General features: G+C 38.8%; 1 protein-coding gene across 5 annotated transcripts; it reads right to left on the reverse strand.

The window, feature by feature from the left end:
- Positions 1-4,557: 4,557 nt before the first annotated feature.
- On the reverse strand, positions 4,558-12,364 carry LOC136217788 (probable WRKY transcription factor 3). Of its 5 annotated transcripts, none has more exons than XM_066004445.1 (5): positions 11,744-12,349; positions 8,904-9,598; positions 8,664-8,822; positions 6,887-7,157; positions 4,558-5,734 (listed from the first exon to the last, which is right to left on the reverse strand). In XM_066004445.1, exons 1-4 carry the CDS (start codon positions 12,161-12,163, stop codon positions 6,887-6,889), a joined length of 1,545 nt encoding a protein of 514 aa, XP_065860517.1. In that variant the 5' UTR covers positions 12,164-12,349; the 3' UTR covers positions 4,558-5,734. The 5 variants fall into 5 exon arrangements, with proteins under 5 accessions (XP_065860517.1, XP_065860516.1, XP_065860515.1 ...); XM_066004444.1 differs by lacking the exon at positions 4,558-5,734 and adding an exon at positions 6,494-6,745 and having other exon boundaries at positions 11,744-12,348; XM_066004443.1 differs by lacking the exon at positions 4,558-5,734 and adding an exon at positions 6,494-6,780 and having other exon boundaries at positions 11,744-12,348.
- Positions 12,365-16,763: the final 4,399 nt, after the last annotated feature.

Genomic DNA, 16,763 nt, shown 5'->3' on the forward strand with positions numbered 1-16,763 from the left:
CAAAGTTCAGTTCGATTCCCGAAGCAATCAGACTGATAATTCTGGGAAGTTTTGCAATCACTGCAACCGTGAGGGTCATGATGAAGGAAGCTGTTTTCAATTGATCGGGTTTCCGGAGTGGTGGGGAGATCGACCCAAAGGAGGAAAAGGGGCTGGACGGACTGGAAACGCTCGTGGTAGAGGCGGTGGAGCTTGGCAGCGTGGAAGAGGTGCAGGCAGAGGCGCTGTTCGCGCCAACAAAGCAGCTAGAGCGAAACCCGGCGCTGGAACCTCCGGGTTCTTCACAGAGGAGGCTGAAGGTGCTGGTTTGGCAGGAATCACGACTGCACAATGGAGCCAGCTTGTTGAGTTGTTAGGGCAGGTCAAAACTAATGAAAAATTACATGGTAAGACTGAAGATTTTAATTGGATAATTGATACGGGTGCTACACATCATGTAACTGGTCATTAGGATCAGATTTCCAACATCCGCAGAATTTCTACATGTCCAATTGGCTTGCCTGATGGAGAAATTGCCGTGGCCACTCATGAAGGAGATGTGACATTACCCGGGGGCTTGAGTCTGACTAATGTTTTATTTGTTCCCAAATTAAACTGTAGTTTAATTTCTGTGAGTCAGTTGCTTGGAAAATCTAAATTTATCATTCAATTAACTGATGAGTTGTGTGTTATCTAGGACCGCAAGACGAGGAAGATGACTGGAATCGGTGAATTGTGCGACGGACTATATTTCTTTCGTGGGGTTCCGAAGAGCAAATCAGTTGCAGTTGCGGGCAGAGATTCATTGGAATTATGGCACAAGCGTCTTGGGCATCCGGGGAAGGAGATTGCTCAATTTTTGCCCTCGAATATGGTATCTAGTAGAGTTAATGATAAAGAACCTTGTGATGTGTGTTTAAGTTCTAAACAAACTCGTAGTAGTTTTTCTACTAGTATAAATAAAGCGGATGATATTTTTCAACTTGTGCATTGTGATTTATGGGGTCCTTATCGGACTATTTCGTCTTGTGGTGCTACTTCTTTTTTAACTATTGTGGACGATTTCTTGCGTGCGGTCTGGGTCTATCTTTTGACTAGTAAAACTGAAGTGTATGCATGTTTTATGCGATTTGTGGCTATGGTTGATCGCCAATTTCAGAAAAAGATTCTGACTGTCCGAAGTGACAATGGAACTGAATTTAATTGTCTTGGTAAATATTTTTCTGATCATGGCATATTGTTTGAGACTTCTTGTGTGGGTACTCCACAACAGAATGGACGGGTTGAACGTAAGCATAGACATATTCTTAATGTGGCTAGAGCTTTACGGTTTGAAGGTAATTTACCAAAGTATTTCTGGGGTGAGTGTGTACTTACGGCGTGTCATCTTATAAATCGCACTCCCTCCTCTGTTTTGAAAGGGAAGACGTCGTATGAGGTTTTATTTCATAAATTGCCTTCTTATGAGATGTTGAAAGTGTTTGGTTGTCTTTGTTATGCACACAATCAACGCACTCGTGGTGATAAATTTGAGACGCGAAGTCGTAAATGTGTTTTTGTTGGGTATCCATTTGGGAAAAGGGGTGGAGATTGTATGATTTAGACACAAAAGAGTTTTTTGTGTCTCGTGATGTGAGATTTTATGAGCATATTTTCCCATTTGGATCACCATCAAATATGGACAATGAACCTGTTTCTGCACTGTCTGATACACGGACCAATGATGAAGAGACGAACAGTTCAGAACTGGACAGTCCTGCGTCAGAAAATAGGACAGAACCAAACCCGGAGATTGCAGTACCAGGTTCTTCAGAAACCGAAGCTGAACCAAACCCGATGACTGAATCTCCGGGTTCTTCAGAAGCAAGGCAGGAACCGAATCCGGCAATTGAAAATCTGGGTTCTTCTTTACTGGCAGAATCGGGTCAGAATGAGACAGAACAGTTTGGGCAGAATGAGGAAGAGGAGCTAGGAAGGGGCAAACGAACAAAAGTTCCTTCATCTAAGCTCCGGGATTTTGTGAGTCACACTGTAAAGAAATATAGTCCACCCCAAGCTTCATCGATTTCATCATCTCCCTCAAGTACACTATATCCTCTAACTCATTATGTTAATTGTGATAAATTTTCTGCAAAACATCGTAGATTTCTTGCAGCAATTACAAATGCAGTAATCCCACGTAATTACAAAGAAGCAGTCAAAACTGAAGGGTGGCGTGGTGCAATGGCTGCGGAAATCAGTGCTCTTGAGGAGCAACATACTTGGGAACTTGTGAAATTACCGCCTGGGAAGAAGGCTCTAGGCAGCACCTGGGTTTATAAAGAAAAGCGAAATGAGAAGGGTGAATTGCTGCGTTATAAAGCGCGGTTGGTCTGCTTTGGCAATCATCAAGTGGAAGGGATTGATTACAATGAGACTTTTGCTCCAGTGGCCAAAATGACAACAATTCGAACTTTCTTATCCATTGCAGCTGTGAAAAAGTGGTCTGTACATCAGATGGATGTTCATAATGCATTTTTGCATGGTGATTTGGAAGAAGAGGTATATATGAAGCTTCCACCTGGGTTCAGTGCAGATTCGCAGGGTTTGGTATACAGATTGCGCAAATCTCTGTATGGATTGAGATAAGCACCACGGTGTTGGTTTGGGAAATTGATGGAAGCTTTGAAGAGATTTGGTTTCAAACAATCTTATTCTGATTATTCTCTTTTTACCTTTACAAAAGGGAGTATTCAGATCAATGTGTTGATTTATGTCGATGATATGATCATTGCTGGAAATAATGATGCTGCTTTGAATGCTTTTAAAGCATATTTAGGGCGTTGTTTTAAGATGAAGGATTTGGGAGCCTTGAAATATTTTCTTGGCTTAGAAGTTGCTCGTAACTCTGAAGGTTTCTTTATAAATCAACGGAAGTATGCACTTGAGATTATTGCTGAGACTGGTCTTCTAGGCGGCAGACCTGCTGTCTGTCCTATAGAGCAGAATCATAAACTTGCTCTTGCGACGGGGGCATTACTGGAGGATGCGACAAAGTATAGACGGCTGGTGGGGAGGCTCATTTATTTGTCTGTTACTCGTCCTGATTTGGCTTATGCTGTGCATATTTTGGCGCAATTTATGCAACAGCCTCGTATAGAGCATTGGGAGGCGGCCCTAAGAGTGGTGCGCTACTTGAAGAAAAGTCCTGGTCAAGGTATTCTTCTTCGGTCTACTAGTGATTTGAGTTTAGTTGGATGGTGCGATTCTGATTGGGCTAGTTGTCCTCTTACTCGGAGATCTTTGACTGGTTGGATGATATTGTTGGGTTATTCCCCAATTTCTTGGAAGACGAAGAAACAGCACACGGTTTCTCGCTCTTCTGCGGAGGCCGAATATCGGTCGATGGCTGCTACTACGTGTGAGTTGAAATGGCTTAAGCAGTTATTGAAGGAGTTGGGGGTTAATCATCCAAAGGGTATGCGCTTACTCTGTGATAGTCAATCTGCAATTTACATTACGAAAAATCCAGTTTTTCATAAGCGAACAAAACATATTGAAGCTAATTGTCATTTTGTTCGTGATGCAATTCAAGACGGGCTTATTTCGCCGTCCTATGTGCCTACAAAAGTACAATTAGCAGATATTTTTACTAAAGCCTTAGGACGAACGCAGTTTGATTTTTTAATGCGCAAGTTGGGCATTTGTGACTTACATGCTCCGACTTGATGGGGGGTGTTAATTCCTAATTAGTGTTAATTCCTAATTTGGTGTTAATTCCTAATTAGTGTTAATTCCTTTTTATTATTAGATTAGGAATTGTTTTCCTTTTGTGTTAATTCCTAATTAGTGTTAATTCCTAATTTGGTTTTTCCTTTTTCTTGTGGGACAAGATTTTGTACTTGTATAAATATGTGAATATGTGAATGAGAAAGAGGGGGATTTTTACCAAAATATCACATATCGTCCACCGTAGGGATAGGAAAATGATCTTTGATAGTCACTGCATCGAGGGCTCGATAATCCGTGCAAAGCCTTCATGAGTCATCTTTCTTTTCTACTAACAATACTAATGATGAGAATGTGCTTGTGATGGGTCTGATCAGCCCCAACTTCAACATCTCATTTATTTGTCTTTCGGTCTCGCCTTTTTGAAAATATGCATATCGATAAGGTCTAACATTAACTGTTTTTTCCTCTTCCTTCAAATGGATGTGGTGGTCTATTTCTCGAATTGGAGGTATTTGATTAGGCTCTTGAAAGATGTCATAAAATTGCTAGACCAAATTTGACATATTTGGTTATTATGGCTACTCAATTGTGTTACTAACTTCATGTACAGTAAGAGCAAAAAGAGTAGTACCGATCTTGAGGTCTTTCGCAATGGCACTAGAATTGGAACATTTGTCCATCCCTTGCAATTTGGAAACTTGGTTCTCCCATGTAAATTCCATAGTTAAAGACCTCCAATTGCATGCTACGGTGCCTACTTGTTCCAACCAACTTATCCCTAACACCAAATCCACTCCACGTAAAGGTAAAACATAAAATGGAAGAACAAATAGAATACCTTGAATTTGAATTTGTACATCTTCAAACTTCCCATTGCACATCAAGGCGCCTCCATTAACCACTTTAACACTAAAGGGCTTTATTGGAGTGATAGGTAGTTGTAGGGTATTAGCTGATGTATCACTAATGAAATTATGGATGGAACCACTATCAATCAGCACAATAAACTACTTTGACTTGATGCTTGCCTTGACCCACATCCTTCGAAAAGATGACCAACCTGAAATAGCTTTCAAGGAAATTTCAAGTTCTTCCTCAGAGACTTCTATATCCCCATCCAGCAACAATAGTTGAGGCCCACGACATCGGTGCCCTGGAGCGAAATTTTCATCACAATTAAAACATAGCCCTTAACTAGCCGTTTTTGCATCTCATCCCAAGTCAGACGTTTGATTAGTGTAGGAGTTTTAGTTGCTGACGACGAACTCCCTTCAACCGCTCGTGTAGGCGTTCAGATCATCCTTCTTTGCCTTCCCAATTGCTCATCTCTCATCCGAGCCAAACTCATTGCCTCTTTTAATGTCTTTGGCCTGAACATTCTAATACCATCTGCAATTTCTGCTTTGAGTCCACCCATGAAAGTACCCACCAAAGCCTTTTGAGACCATCCTTGAACTCGATTGCCTAGCCTTTCGAACTCCTTTTGGTAGTCCCTCACTGTCCAATCTGTCTAATTTTGGACAAGGCCTCATCAAAGTCTTCACATTCAGTAGGTCCAAACCGTGCCCACAATTCTTCAACAAATAATTCCCACGTCAGAATTCGATCTTCTTCCTTCAAGGCCCTTTTTAACCACTTTAACCACTGCCAACATTGGTTAGAGGTGAAAAAAGGCCAACTGCACCTTTTGAGCCTCTGTGGTTCCTTGGAGATCAAAAAATTGCTCCACCCTTGTTAGCCAATCTGTAGCGTCACTTCCAGAGTACCTGAAACTCCAGCTTCGCCAATTTGGAAGAGAACGAGGGGTGCTCTCCTTCACTGAACTCCCTAAATGAATTTCGGTTTTCGGGAAACGGGTTTGAATTGGAGGATCCATGTCGCTGCTGGAATTTCTTTATAGAGAAGGGTTCAATAATCTTGTTGAATGACTCCTCAAGTGAACGTAGTTTTTCTGCTAACCCAGACTCCATTTTGGAAAGAGTATCTTGAACAGCTCCAAGACTTGCTTCTAGATTCTCTACTCGTTCCTTGTTCGTAGCATGCTCTATACCAATGTTAAGTGGTCCCAATCAGAACTCAATGAGAAAAGAATCTGAAACAATAAGAATTCTGCTTATGGTGAAAATAAAAACCAAAGAGTTTGTTGTTGTAAAATTGTTTACCTTTTTTATTGAAATTGACAAACATTTAAATACAGGATGCAACAACCAATCTCCTATAAATTAGGAGTACACGCAGATAACCGTAAAAAAATCAGCAGCACAAAATCAGTTTCCAAAAACCAGCTTCTTTCTTATAAATCGTGGGTTTAGTTTTGACTCCCTAATTGAACGTGGTTTTCGTGGCGCAACATCAAGGGCAAGAGCTATGTGCGTGAATTTTCATTTAACCATCACATAATGCCAGCTACTGCAGTTTCGAGTTGATTTGATCAACAATCTTTTCCTTAACTGAAATCCCAACAAAATCAGATTTTTTCTAAAAGATAAATCTAAAAATTAAAAACCTACCAGTCTAACAAAACACAATTAAAACCTTAACATAAATGACAACTAATTATCTAATAATTCAAATTGAAAAATTAAAAATCTGGAAAAATAAATTAGAACTTAAAAACATCACACCATCTCAACAAGGAAAACCCAAAGTATGTGAAAATATGTAAATAAAGCATATGTACTATTTGGTTCAGTTGTTACTATAAGCTTTTGGGGTTACTAGTAGCTGCTATTTCTCAATAGTAATCAAACACTATATTTGGGGTAAAACAAAAAAAAATAAAAAAGGAGAACCAAACCGACACTGATACTAAGAAAATTAACATACGAATTGTCAAGCATTAATTCCAAAGACAACAACTTTTGAATCATTATATGCAGACTAACTTAGATAATGTACAAAAGAATGCAGAACATAATATTTCAGTGGAATATACCTACAAAACTAACTAAAGACAACGACAGTTTCCTTTCTAGCTCAATCCAACAAAGTTAGCCCCAGATTGAATTGTGTCTTCTTTTTCTTTATACTTTTCTTCTTCTTCTTCTGTATATAGCTGTTGGCAACATAGGCCTAGATCAAAACAATGGCCTAAAAAGAATGAAAACAGATATCCACGAAGATATCTCACAGTAATTCCTTGATCAGTAGTAAATAATTAATATCCGTGTAATCCAGGGGTTTTGACGATAAGTACCTAAGTTATTTGCTCTTCTTTCAACAGCAACTGAGCTCTCGTTTGTTGATTATTAGTGCCATAGCCTCTCCTGTTATCTATGCCAAGCTTATTAACATGTTTCGACTCAGCGGAATTAGAATAGGCCGTGTTGTGGCTGCTCCCTTTAGCAGCTGGTACATCATGATCATGTTTGCCCTCGTATGTTGTTATAACAGCTCTTGGATCTGTAGCAGCACGCTCAACATGTTTACGGACTTTGCAGCCTGCAGTTGTGCATTTATAGTAACTCCTGTAGACCATAGAGGGAAACATCTCTGAACATGAAATTGGCAAGTACAGCACAGTTATTTTGGAGAACGAACAAAGGGTATCTCAAAATGTATTTAGACTAGACTTTAAAGACACAAGTGGGAGTTGCAAAATGGATGAACACATTTTCTATGACATGGTAAGCATTGACATGAGCTTAACATGATACTAGCAGCTTAGAGAACCCACCATTGCCTTCTTTTCTAGGAAGATGTGTTCATAAGAGGCCACAGGTAAGATTGAGAAAGCATCCAATACATGACATGTAATTATTAAATAACTCTAGATATAAAATACAAAAGCTTATTCAAACTAGAAAATATGTTATGTAGTTTTAAGTTCTAGCAAAGAAAACATTATTAAGGATCCAACGCCAAAATGGCCAGTAAAAGTATCAAAATCTTGAGATAGATAGAGAATCCAACAGCACAGCAGGATCCAGAATGCTCACAATCTTAACCAGATAATTCCCGCCCCTTTAATAGGGTATTAATACCAGCTTTAACTATTCCAATGAGTTGGGACTGCAAGTTTGACATTCATATTTTTTATGATCACATCTGAGTTCCCAAACAGATAAGCTTGTGGCGTTCAATACATCAAAAGCCATAGAAATCTGATCAATTTCAGTTTCAATCAAGTAGACTAAGCAAAGAATTTTAAACTGTAACGGGTTGAACATTAAAACCAAAGAATATTTGGAGTGTAAGTTTAGCGGCCATAGGAGTAGGGAGGCAGGGACAATCACCCTAGACGGGAGAGTTGTTCAGGCCTCGGATTGCTTCCGGTATTTAGCATCTATTATCCAAACGGATGGAGAAGTAGATGGAGATGTTGCTCATAGGATTAAAGCTGGTTGGTCGAAGTGGAAGAGTGCTACGGGTTTCCTTTGTGACCCCGGCATGCCTAATAGATTGAAGGGAAAATTCTACCGGACGGCAATTAGACCAACATTGTTATATGGTACGGAGTGTTGGGCAGTGAAACACTGCCACATCCATAAGATGTCGGTGGCGGAGATGCGTATGTTGAGATGGATGTGTGGTCATACGAGAAAGGATCGGGTGAGTAATGAAATAATTAGGACAAAAGTAGGGGTCACATCTATTGAGAATAAAATGAGAGAAAACCGACTAAGGTGGTTTGGCCATGTGAGACGTAGAGCGCTTAATGCGCCGGTTAGGAGAACCGAAGAGTGGCAAAGGGAAGGGATGTAGTGGTGAGGGGTAGGGGAAGACCTAAGCAAACTTGGAGGAGGGTGATCGAGAGTGATATGAGTTTACTGGGAATTGAGGAAAATATGGTAGTGGATAGGACAGAGTGGAGGGAGCGAATTTGTGTCGCTGACACGACTTGATTTCACGGTTATATATGATGGTTCATGTTAGCTGACCCCGAATCATTTCGGGACTAAGGCTTTGTTGTTGTTGTTGTTGTTGTTATGGCTCCTAAAATACTACTGATCATATAGGCCATGGAACATTACCTTGGATAGGGATTGCCTTTGACAACTTTCTGCCCATACTTGCGCCATCTATAACCATCATCCAGAAGATCAACTTCACTGGTAGTCTGCACAATGATTCTAGGCTCTGTGATAGTCCTATGTGAAGAAGCTGGCTCTGGTGCCCTGACTTCTGCATTTCTGCAAAACACAATAGATTACATTAGACATAAATAACAAAATATTGAATACGAACTATAGCACAAAAATATGGTCATAGACCTTCTCTTGGCATCAGGTTCATCTTCATCATTTTCATCGACACCAGTTTCAGTATCACCAACTTCCTCACTATCACTTGTCCCAGAAAAATGTTCAGGAGTCGCCTGGCTTGATTCCTGATCCTTCCTATCTTTCAATCTGTTGTAGTTTCCGCTTTGAAGTTGGGAACCTAGTTCAAAATTACTCTGACTACTTGAATTTCCATTCAAGCTCCGAGCATCCTTCACACGCTTATTGGATTGAGGAGGTTGGTGAGTGTGCTGGCCTTTATAGATAATTTCAGTCACTTGACCATCAAGGGATCGCTCAACCTTTTTCTTGACGGGACAACTGGGATGTGTACATTTATAATAACTACGAGGATACTCACTGCCTTTTACTTGTTTCTGTCCATATTTTCGCCAATTGTAGCCATCTTCAGTGGGTTTATCAACAGTTACAGAAGCTTGGGATCTCTGATCAGATTGCGAGAAGTCTGTAGATCCCTTCAAAGATGATGTATGGTCTGGTGTTGACTGTAGCATGAGCTGTTGCGTATTTGAATTATTACTGATAGATGAAAACTGTGCTGAAGATGTTGGTGCTGATGGTAAAGAAGATGAAAACTGTGCATGCATATTCATTTCGGAGTTGGCTTGTGCAGCCTGGGCAGAAACCTGTGCTAGGGCCTGCTGGTGTGTCATCCCAAAGGCGCCCTGTAAGCTCATAAGTGATACAAATAAGCAAAAATAATAGCAACAATAAGAGAATGATCTTTAACTATAACCAAAAGTAGATTTAGTCACAATATTCCACATGTGTGCTACCAGCTCTAAGTCTCTTATATAACTATTAGCTCAAACTTTATTGCATCGAAATACTACACGTCTTCATAAGTAGGCAGTAATTTTCAAGTAGCTAATCTCAACCTCCTTAAACAATTTCACTTCTGCAGTATATGCTTACATTCAATGTAAACTGAGTATGAAAGAAAATGTTGTCTTTATTAAAAAATGAAAATATGCTCAAATATCATTAGAAACATTTCACTTTATGAGGTTTCACAAGGATACCGCAGACATGGCAACATTGCAAGAGACAAAAAAAAAAAAAGGGCAGCAAGATATATGCTAAAGGAAACAAAAATATAGCTGCATATATTTCCTATGCCAAACAAAAGATCAAAAATAAGAATGATAGGGAAAGAGTAGGTAGAAAATTAAGGTTCATCAGCACATACAACTAGATGATGCAACATGGTCTAGATCAGCATATAGTTAAGGAAATTAAGTCAGCTACAGCCATAGTTATTAAAGGCGTAAGGGGTCCTATACCCTACACAAAGCATACTAAAAAAAACAATGTATAAAATCATAAATAACAACAATTAACATTGATAATGCAACAAATAGTAAAACACTAAAGACTAAAGTTCAATCAAACCCTAAGTTAATAACTAATCATCTAATATCTGCTTTCCATCAAGACTCAACTCTCCATTTGCGATATTTCTGAACTCTTTGCGATATTTTTGTCGTCCAAATCTTCTTTTTATTTTTTCTTTTTGTTCTAATTTAATTTCATCTGTAGATCATATAGATAGAACAAGGCTGAGATTACAAGTCCTAATTTTAACTCAAGACTTCTAAAACACTATGAAGCTTCTAAATTTTCATCTAGGTGCGCCTCCAGCAAGGCACTAGGCCCAGAAAGGCACACTCAGAGGCGTGCCTCTTGAACAGAGTCCGCCTGTTGGCTTCTCAGGCCACGTGTCTAGAGCCTAGCGCCTTTGATAACTATCACTACAACAAGGTAACAATCATTGAAAAATGACTCAGTGATGCATCATGGTTAAGATGAAGAAACTGCAATCTAAGAAAGAGCCTAGTGCACATCTATCACATCAAAAGGAAAAATCAGTATAAATCAACCTTAGCTATTCACAAGGGGAAAATGGGTTTCCAAGATTAATTTTAGTATATTAAATATTTCAGTCATCACTAACCATGCTTCTAAACTATCAGTTAAGCCCCTATTTAGAATATAATCTTGACTTCATTTTTTTTCTCTAATCCTGGAAGGAGGCAAAAGTTCAGACTTCAGACAGCTGGTTTACAAGATTATGTGGCATATATTCATTGAAATTCTAGCACAATGGCTCATCCCCCGTATAAACGTGTTGATACGGAAGAATGCCAAACTGATTAAATACGAGAGCTCCTTCCACATCCTTCCTTGCCATAATAGTAATAATAAAAGAATTACAATACATTAAGGTAGCAGAACCAAATGGCCTGACTACTGACAGATTGATGTCAGTAGGAAATAAAGATCGTCAAAGCTCAATAAATGAAATTGGTCCACGATTAATGGATAGAATTAACTTTGTCCTTGACAGAGAAAAACTTGGGACCGTATGAAAGACCATTAAATGGAATGATGGAGGAAACACATAAGGATTGAACTTTGCTTTTTTGGTACCTATTTAATGTAAATGAAGGTCAATTGAAATCATGCTGTTAAATCCATTAATTTCCTAATGCCCACTTTTCTTAACTTCGAAATTAATAGTCAAAGAGAAAAAAAATAAAATACTTGTAACTCCATTAATCTATTTATTCAATACTACTACTTCCACTTCATTTCATTGTATTACCGCTTTTAACTTCCCAACTCCCCTAAAATGGACAGTCCTTAATAGTGAGAGATCAATTGCAACAACCGACACAGAAATTATAACTGTTTTTAAGAAATTATAGATTGAACTGCAAAATAACAGTAATAAAGCAACAAATTGCAGATACTAAACGAAAAAAAAAACGGATGAATAAATTCGTGCAAACATTTCAACACAGAACTACCTGAGGAGAAAAGACTCCAAACCCGGGAGAATCAGGAAGAGAGACCGGACTCAATCCGGAAGTCATAGAGAACATCGGCGGCGGTGGAACGATCAACAAATTAGCAGGCTGGCTAAGTTCAGTAGCAGAGATTTTATCCTCCTGAAGAGGAGGAAAGGGAGGTTTATTAGTAAGAGAAGCAGGCGAGGCCATAGCACCAGCAAGAAGATGAGAGAAGGACTTGAAGTCATCGGAATCGGAGAAGTAGCTAGAAACAAGAGTCATAGGACCAGGACTGAATCCATAGCCGAGACCACCAGAGAAAAGCGATTCATTGAAGGAGCGAGGCGGGAGAGTGATGGTACTAGGACGGGAAGAAGAAGAAGAAGGAGGGGAGTTAGAAGGATCGGATGAAGAAGAAGACGGCGGATTTTCAGCCATTAATAACACAGAAAAAGAGAAGAAATCTTTTTCCAGTAGAACTATAAAGTTTTTCTCTCTATCCAAACAAAAGTTATATTTCTTTCTGTTTTGCTTTATTTCCTTTTGTGTCTTTTGGGTTTCATTCGCGGATCTGAAGTTTCGGCAAAAAGTCCACGCTGCAGATTCCTACTTTTTAATTTCCTCACCTTTTTGTCATTTTGCTCTTTTCTTAGCTAAATTGACCGTTGTATCCTAGCTGAGGAGGCCAGGAGGGTGTCTAAATAAGTCTTTTTTATATTAATTTGATTAAAAAGAGCTAAAAAGAGGAGAAATAATAGAGAGAAGAGGAGGATGCACGTTTTGTATAAATAAAAAATAAAAGGGGGGGATCTGTTAATTTCGTTTGTATTGAGTGGCAACAGATCATCATCTCTTACATCCTTCTAACACTTGTAACCTTTCAATAATATTTTATTATTTTATTTTCTGTCTAGACAAACATCTTTTATCAAATTTATTTGAAGTGACTAATTTATTATTATTCTACTGTATATAGGCAATATATATATATAATTCGAGTTTTGTGCTTGTTTTTTATTTTGATGGATTAATTCTTGATATTTCTTGATTTTAAAAAAATAATTATTGATATTTCTTTTTTGGGTTAAGCATTAACCACATGTTTGGTTTAACTGTTAATGGATAATTATTATTGTTAGTTGTTATTATTACTATTTATTGTTATAATTAATTATTTGTTATTTATTGTTATCATTAATTATTACTTATTTGTTGTTATTAATTGTTGTCGGAGTCAATCTTTACCGTCCCTAAACAAAATAGATAAAAAAAATTCTAATTTTTTTTTTGATAGGAACTAAAATATTACAATTCAAGGAAAGTCACAGCATAAAACATCAAAGCAAGAGTCTGATACACTTTCTATCAGAATTTTAGGTCCATCCAGCTCTACAGCATATTTTGCAAGGTAATAAGCAGTAAAATTGGCCTGCCTTCTCACATATTTGAAAGAGATGCTGTCAAAACTCTGTATCAGGGATTTAATATCCTTACAAATGAGACCCAATTCATTTAAAATCATGTTATCAGAGTTGAGGATTGTGATAAGAGTTAAAGAATCACTTTCAACAATTAAAGAACGTAGACTGCAGTCAAGGGCCAAGCGCATTCCTTGCAATACAGCCATCCCTTCTGCAATTTCAACAGCAGAACATCTGAACTTAGGGAAGCCAGCTGATACTATTGGAAGGCCTTTACAATCACGAATAATTATCCCGATTCCACACTTAGATCCATTTTCCAGCACTGCAGCGTCACAATTTAATTTAAAAAGACTAGCAGGCGGTGGTACCCAGCTGGCGTCTTCTTGGTTCGAGGAGGCCAAAACTTCACAACTATCAGAGCTAAATTTGAATTCATTCTTGAGCTCATCCCCACGATTGATAATCCAATTCGCATCAAAACATGGCTGGACACTTATAACACGATTACGATTGAACCATAATAACCAACAAGTAAGGAGAACAACAACAAGTTCATCTCCTGAAATTCTTTTAAACATCAAATCCAGCCAATCCCTGACATCAAAAATGAAAAACTTGTCATAACGCATAGATGGATTAAGCTTCTTCCAAACACATTTATCAAAAGGACAGCAACAAAGAACATGTTTCAAAGTTTCTCCAACAGCACCACATATACTGCATACATCTGTTACATTTAAGCCCCGAATTAGTAAATTATTGTGACAGGGGAGAGCATTTTGAGCAGCTCTCCACAGGAACAATTTGACTTTAGGAGGGGTAGAAACTTTCCATAACTGGTTCCAGAACTGAGCCGAATCGGAATTAGATGAGCTGCTACCTTCATTCTGTCTTCTTATTTCCTCAGCGACCCAGTAACCTGACTTCACAGAATAGATACCTTTTTTTTATCAAGAGTCCAAAAAAAGTTTATCATCAGGCAATCGGTAACTTATTGGGATTTTCATGATGGCACTAGCTTCATCTGGGGGAAAGCGTTTGTGATGGTTTGAAAATTCCAACATTTATTCACCGAATCAATAAGGCAATCAACTGTTTCTCCCTGCACATTATTAGATACTATCAAAGGTCGCATATGTCTACTCGTAGATATCCAATTATCCCTCCAAATATGGATACTTCATCCATTACCCACTCTCCAGCAAAGGCCTTTAGCTAGTAGAGCACACCCTTTAAGAATGCTTCGGCAAACATAGCTAGCGCCATAACCCACAGTAGCACTTAAGAAAGATGAATTCTGGAAAAATTTCTCCTTCATGATCCTAGCCATAAGAGAATTGGGGTTAGAAAGAATTCTCCACCCTTGCTTAGCCAACATAGCCAGGTTGAAAGATTCAATCCATCTAAAACCTAGTCCACCATCTCTCTTTGATTTGCAAATTCGATTCCAATTAACCCAGCATAGTTTCTTATTACTCCCCTTATTCCCACACCAAAAGGATCTAATGAGTTGCTGAATTTCCAAACAGAAAGAGCTTGGAAGGGCAAAATAACTCATCACATATTAGGGAATGGATTAGGCGATAGATTTGATCAATACCTCTTTGCCAGCCTGAGATAAATTTCGTTCTTTCTAGCCATTCATTTTCTTGAGAAGCCTATCCCGAATATATGAAAAAATATGTTTCTTTGATCGACCGATGATTGTAGGAAGCCCTAGGTACTTCTGAAAGCCAGTCACCTCCTTTACCCCCCAACAAGTTGCACACCTGAGATTTCATTTCCGAACTGACATTTTTGGAGAAAGAAATGTCTGTTTTCTCAAAATTGATCTGTTGGCCCGACACCTTCTCGTAGCATCTTAACAATTGTTTAATATGGTTGCATTCCCTAATATTAGCTTTGGCAAAAAATAAAGAATCATCAGCAAAAAACAAATGTGAGACACTAGGTCCGTACCTGCTGCATTTAAAACCGTGAATCATTCCTTTGGCCTCAGCGTCAATTATCAGGGCAGACAAAGCTTCAGCACAGATAAGGAAAAGATAGGGAGAGATTGGATCCCCCTGCCGGAGCCCCCGACTAGGACGAATGCTTCCTTTAGTTTGGCCATTTATCAGAAATGAATAAGACACTGTAGAAAGGCATTTCATAATAAGATTAATGAAAAAAGTAGGGAACCCCATTTTGATCATAACTTGTTCGAAAAATGCCCACTCCACTCTGTCGTATGCCTTGCTCATGTCGAGTTTCAGTGCAAAGAAACCTTTCTTTCCCGTTGCTCTGTATTTCATTGAATGGAAAAGCTCGAAGGCAATCAGAGCATTATCAGTTATCAGTCGGTTTGGAATAAAAGCACTCTGAACAGGGGAAATAATATACTCCAAAACCCTTTTTAATCGATTAGCAAGAGTTTTTGAAATCAGCTTGTACAACACGTTACACAGACTGATAGGGCGCAAGTCTTTTACAATTTCAGGTTTACTTATCTTCGGTATTAAGCACACTAGAGTATGGTTAAGGTTGTCTGGCATATGACCTGTGTTAAGGAAATCCAAGACATATTGCTGAATATCTCCGCCAATTGAATTCCAACAAGTTTGATAAAAAAAAAAGGGCAGGGAATCCATCGGGACCAGGAGCTTTATCAGGATGCATTTGGTTCAGCGTTGTAGTGACTTCATCCGGATTAAAAGGTTGTGATAAATCTTTAATATGCTCCTCAGAAAGACGATTTGTAATCACATCAAAAGGAAATGCATTAAGATCTGGGTTAGACATTGAAAACAGCTCCGAATAGTAATTGATAATAATATCTTCAATAGCCCTCGAGCCACTTCTTAGCACCCCATCTTTTTCTACAAGCTCAATAATTGAATTATCCTTAGCCCGAGCAGTTGCCTTGGAATGGAAGTATTTCGAGTTCCCGTCCCCTTCTTTAAGCCATAGGACCCTGCTTCGCTGTTTCCACATAATCTCCTCATGAAGAAATAATTCATCCAGCTCCTTTTTTAACATTTTCTCTTTACAATTCTGCTCCATAGTCTGAACTGCCCCCTGAATCTTATTCAACTCTCCTTTAATTTCCTTAATTCTCTTCCGTATATGGCCATATTGTCCCCTGTTCCAACTCCCTAGTTTCTCCCTAACATTTTGAAGTTTGTCAAGAATCCTCTGGTTATGACCCTCCACTGAATGCCAGGCTTGTTGAATGAGTTCTTTGCAGCCAACCTCCCGTAACCACATGCGCTCAAAGTGGAATCGTTTTTTCCTTCTATTATCACTCAGATCACTAGGGTCATGCCATATCAATAAAGGGGCATGGTCTGATGCGATACGTGGCAAATGGTGTACCATTACCCGTGGGAATAAACTAGACCAATCATCCGAGCAAATAGCACGATCAAGACGCTCTTGGATGTTGTCTTCCCTATCTCTGCCATTGGTGCAAGTGAACATATTGCCAACAAACTTCATATCATGAAGGTTACAATCAGCCAGACATTCCCGAAAAGCCAAAGATTGGCTGTTGTCGATACCTTTTCCTCCATATTTCTCATAAGAGTAAAGGACTTCATTAAAATCCCCGAAAGCAATAATAGGCAGTTGGTCTT

Source organism: Euphorbia lathyris, chromosome 2 (genome assembly GCF_963576675.1).
Source record: "Euphorbia lathyris chromosome 2, ddEupLath1.1, whole genome shotgun sequence".
Lineage (NCBI taxonomy): Eukaryota > Viridiplantae > Streptophyta > Magnoliopsida > Malpighiales > Euphorbiaceae > Euphorbia > Euphorbia lathyris.